Source organism: Mastomys coucha, unplaced genomic scaffold, assembly GCF_008632895.1.
Source record: "Mastomys coucha isolate ucsf_1 unplaced genomic scaffold, UCSF_Mcou_1 pScaffold11, whole genome shotgun sequence".
NCBI lineage: Eukaryota > Metazoa > Chordata > Mammalia > Rodentia > Muridae > Mastomys > Mastomys coucha.
In genome coordinates this window covers 7,627,564-7,632,409 of record NW_022196893.1, presented here as the reverse complement: position 1 = coordinate 7,632,409, position 4,846 = coordinate 7,627,564, and the positions used below count along the sequence as shown (strand labels likewise).

The window sequence follows — 4,846 nt, the reverse complement described above, 5'->3', positions numbered from 1 at the left end:
AAAAAAAAAAAAAAAAAACAAACAAACAAACAAAAAAAACCAAACCAACAACAACAAAAAAACCCAATAACTACAAAAAACTTGTTGCCTGCCCTGCCTTCCTGAGTAGAGCATGAGGTTTGTGAGAGCAGAGACTGTGTCTGCCTTCCTGTTGTGTTCCTTACCCAGGTCATGGTTGGCCTTGTGTTTGTTGAATAGATTCATTTGCTGATTTAGCACTGGTAGGTCGTTTGGCTCTCCCTTGCTTTGATGACTACTGAATATTGCTGTCCTTACTCTGCTCATTGGCCATCTCTATTTTTGGGTTCTGTCATATTCTACTGAAGCATCTGATTTTTGCATAATAGCTTTATGTTTTACTTTTTTTTCTTTCTTTCTTTTTTTTTTTTTCAAGACAGGGTTTCTTCGTGTAGCCCTGGCTGTCCTGGAACTCACTCTGTAGACCAGGCTGGCCTTGAACTCAGAAATCCGCCTGCCTCTGCCTCCCAAGTGCTGGCATTAAAGGCGTGTGCCACCACTCCCCGGTTATTTTTTACTTTTTTGTTTGTTTGTTTTGTTTGTTTAAAGATAGGGTCCTATATAGTCTTACTGTCCTGGAACTTACTATGTAGACCAGGCTAGCCTTGTACTCACAGAGATCTGCCTGCCTCTGCATCCCAAGCACCAGGACCAAAGGCATGCCTTCATAACTGGTGCATCATGACTTATGGAAACATGAAGCCAGTGGTGCTCTCTGCTGGCCAGGGTTTCTCTGCTCATTCATTTGTGCTTTTTGTTTAACAGATTCTGAGATCGAGACCAAGAAGGAGCTATCCATTTTAAACCAGAAATGTTCCGAAGAAGTAAAAACCCCAGAATTACTCTCACAAAAATTCCCAAGGGTTCGCTCACAGGCATCTGAGGCCCATGAAGGTCAGGGAGACAGGAGCCACGAAAGCTCTGCTACTCAGGGTTTGAAGAGTGTTGCTAAAAAGGACTCTACGCTCTGCAGGGAGCAACTTCCAGAGAACACCCAGGCTTCTTCATTTGACAGACACTTGAATCCCAGCCAAAGTGTTGTTACAATTCAAAGAAATAAAACAGGACAGAGAATCTTTAAATGTGACATATGCAATAAAACGTTTAAATATAATTCAGACCTAAGTCGGCATCGCAGGAGTCACACTGGGGAAAAGCCTTATGAATGTGGTCCGTGTGGGCGGGCCTTTACTCACAGCTCAAATCTTATTCTTCACCAGCGAATTCACACTGGGAATAAACCGTTTAAGTGCAATGAATGTGGGAAAACTTTTGGGCTCAATTCCTATCTCCGTCTGCATCAAAGAATTCACACTGGAGAAAAGCCGTTTGGGTGTAATGAGTGTGGGAAGGCCTTCAGTAGAAGTTCAAGTCTCATTCAGCACCGTATAATACACACAGGGGAGAAACCCTACAAGTGTACTGAGTGTGGGAAAGCTTTCAGCCAGAGTCCTCAGTTAACTCAGCACCAGAGGATCCACACAGGGGAGAAGCCCCATGGATGCAGCTGGTGTGGGAAGGCTTTCAGTCGGAATGCAAGCCTTATCCAGCACCAGAGGATCCACACAGGCGAAAAGCCCCACAAGTGCACTCAGTGTGGGAAAGCCTTCAGCCAGAGCTCCAGCCTTTTTCTTCACCACAGGGTTCACACTGGGGAGAAGCCCTATGTGTGTGGAGAATGTGGACGAGCCTTTGGTTTCAATTCCCATCTGACCGAGCACGTTAGGATCCACACTGGGGAGAAGCCCTATGTGTGCGGAGAGTGTGGCAAAGCCTTCAGCCGTAGTTCCACTCTGATGCAGCACCGCAGAGTGCATACCGGGGAGAAGCCCTATCAGTGCACGGAGTGTGGGAAGGCCTTCATCCAGAGCTCCCAGCTCACCCTCCACCAGCGTGTTCACACTGGAGAGAAGCCTTACGAGTGCGGTCTCTGTGGGAAGGCCTTCAGCAGGAGATCAGCCCTCACTCAGCATCAGCGGATCCACATGGGCGAGAGCCCACAGGAATTTGAGTGTGGCCCAGATTTTGCTTATGACTCCAGCCATCTGTCCACTGGAGAGAGACATGGCAGGGCCTTCAGCCACAGTGCAAAACTTGTCCTGCAGTGGACGATACGAAGTGACGAGAAATCCCAGGGTTGTCATGAGTGTGGGAAAACTTACAACACTTCTTCACAGCCTATGGACTATGAGGAAATTCAGGCTGGGGAGAAACCCTATAAATGCCAGGAATGTGGTGGTAAAGCTGGTAGTGGGGTGTCGCCCCGTACTCCACACCAAGTGACTAGTGTTGGAGAGAAGCCACAATTGAAGGACGGATCTGAAAGATACTTAATTCAAATCAAAAAGATTTTCCAAGAAAGACATTTTTAATATGACAAATGTAGAAAACAGTTTAGAAACTTTGCTTTATATTAGGTAGGATTGCATAATGCAAGTTAAATAAACCGTTACTAACAGACTTGCATGTTAGGAGGCTGGGGCTGTGTGGCCTATTGTGTCTACCCATCCTACACCTCATGCCTAGGGTCCTGACCGACTCAGAACAGCAGACCACCTTAGCATCAGGTTCAGTTTAGGTTTTTATCGCAGGGTTGAGTTCCCATACTAAAGAGCAGTTGAAGGAAGGTTTCAAGATAACGATGTCTCTCATCATTGGCAGTTGGTAAGAGAGAAACCCAGAGAACCTGGGGGTTTGGCTTGTCTCATTTGAGAATATTGATGATGCTAAGGACAGATATGGCCATGATTGGCAAGCATGTGGATGGTCCAGAGACCGAGATGGCTGTGCCATTGACTGTGGGACTAAATGTAGGTTCTGTAGGTGCACAGGAGATGGAAGCTTTGGGGGACAGCCACTGTGAAACAAAGGATGGAGGCTGCAGAGACAGCAGCACAGACTGACAGCCGTGGTGACCAGAGTCTAGGGCCAGCAGTGACAAGGTGACCAGAGCCTAGGGCCAGCAGTGACAAGGACAGCTCCCAAGAGTAAAACTCCCGTTGGAGATTGTCCTGGTGGCTGTAACTTAAAGATCTTTTGGTCCTCACTGAGTTAGTCACGTGCAGCAAACAAATCTTATCATTTCCATCCTCTGCCAACACAGGCCTGACTGCTGCCAACTCCCAGGTACCCTCATCTCCAGACTTCCCTTTTTAACAAAGCACTGTCCGTGTTTGTTTTTTAAACATCTTGCCAGGCACCTGAGTGACAGAGACAGGTGGATCTCTGTGAATGTGAGATCCCAGACCAACCAGGGGTACATAGACCCTGTCTCAAAAAAAAAAAAAAGTTTTAAAAAGCATTTTAGATTTTACTTTTTGTTTTTACTATGACTCATTGTTTGTTTTTTCCTTACTGTTTTGGTTTTGTTTTTTTGGTTTCGAAGGGGGGGTTGGTTGTATTCCCCCTTTTCACCATCTACTGGGGTTATCCTGTATGGCTGGGCGCTTCCACTCTGAGGTTATGCTGTGAGGTCTGGCGCCTCCACTCTGGGGTTATCCTGTAAGGTCAGGTGCCTCCACTCTGAGGTTATCCTGTGAGGCTGGGCGCCTCCACTCTGGGGTTATCCTGTGAGGTCGGGCGCTTCCACTCTGGGGTTATGCTGTGTGGTCTGGCGCCTCCACTCTGGGGTTATCCTGTGAGGTCGGGCACCTCCACTCTGAGGTTATCCTGTAAGGCTGGGCGCCTCCACTCTGGGGTTATCTTGTGAGGTCGGGCGCTTCCACTCTGAGGGCAAGTCTACCTTTTTGTTCCTTTGGAAGTTGAGCACGCTGTGGTTTTCTCTAGCTCCATATAACATTTCTCAGTGAAGCATGGCTGGATGGACACTAGTTGGCAGCAGAGATGCCTGAACCCAGCCTTCATGCCCACCATGCTGTGTAACCCAGGGTCAGTGTAGACACCAGGAGGTTCTTGATGGTGTTATTTATATTGTACTTTTTTTAATGCAAGATGTATATGAATAAGCCATCAATGTTGTATTTGAGTGGCTAAGGAATTCTTACATCCAGTTTCCTTCGACTTGATGAAGTCAATTAAAAAAAAAACTGTGAAAATCAATATCAGACTGTAGTGATGGTGTGACTCAGCACAGTGCCTGCCTAGTATGTACAAAAACCTTGGCTTGATCCCTAGCACTATAAAAACTGGGCATCTTGGTTCACCCTTTTAATTTTAGCCCTCCAGAGATTGAGGCAAGATGATAACAAGTTCAAGGCCATACTTAGCCATATAGCAGATTCAAGACCAACTAGGCTTCATGAGACCCTACCTAAAACAAAACAGAAAACCAAATATGTACATAATTAATACTAGCAAGCAATACAGACTGAGGGATTGCTAGTCATCTTAAAGTTGAAAATAAACATGAGGGAATTCATCTTGGAAAATAAAGTGGTTTGTGTGGAAGTTACTGTTGCATGCAGGTCAGCTGTATGGCATCACACACGGCTGAATGACTGGATGACACTAGAAGCAGCCCCAACTGGTTCTTTCAGACCCTAACCTTTGACCTTGAATGACCACATGCCCCAAGTATCTAACCTTATCTTATACAAATTACCTATTTTTGATGCTCACAATCTTTGACTGCCAAGGAAGCTAACCATGGTGTTGATAACCTCGTTCTGGTAGTCAGTCCCCAGATGGGAAGGGATCATCCACATATTGCAGTAGGTACATCTGGGTAGCAAGACAATTCTCAAAACTGTTTAAGTATCTGGCCAAACACATTTGAAGAACTATGAGAGCCCATTAATATTCTTGCTTTCTCCAAGATGGGGGTCTTCCCATTCAAAGGCAAAAAGGTCTGTTGTCCGGTTAATGGTGC

The 4,846-nt window shown here is 46.0% G+C and overlaps 1 protein-coding gene across 3 annotated transcripts in view; it reads left to right on the top strand.

Moving 5' to 3' along the window:
• Positions 1–4,077, top strand: part of Znf251 (zinc finger protein 251) — a 29,548-nt gene extending 25,471 nt beyond the window's left edge. For all 3 annotated transcript variants that reach the window (XM_031347914.1, XM_031347905.1, XM_031347924.1), the window contains one exon: positions 784–4,077. In XM_031347914.1, the coding sequence (XP_031203774.1) occupies positions 784–2,390 (1,607 nt within the window). In that variant the 3' untranslated portion in view covers positions 2,391–4,077. The remainder of the gene's footprint in view (positions 1–783) is intronic.
• Positions 4,078–4,846: the final 769 nt, after the last annotated feature.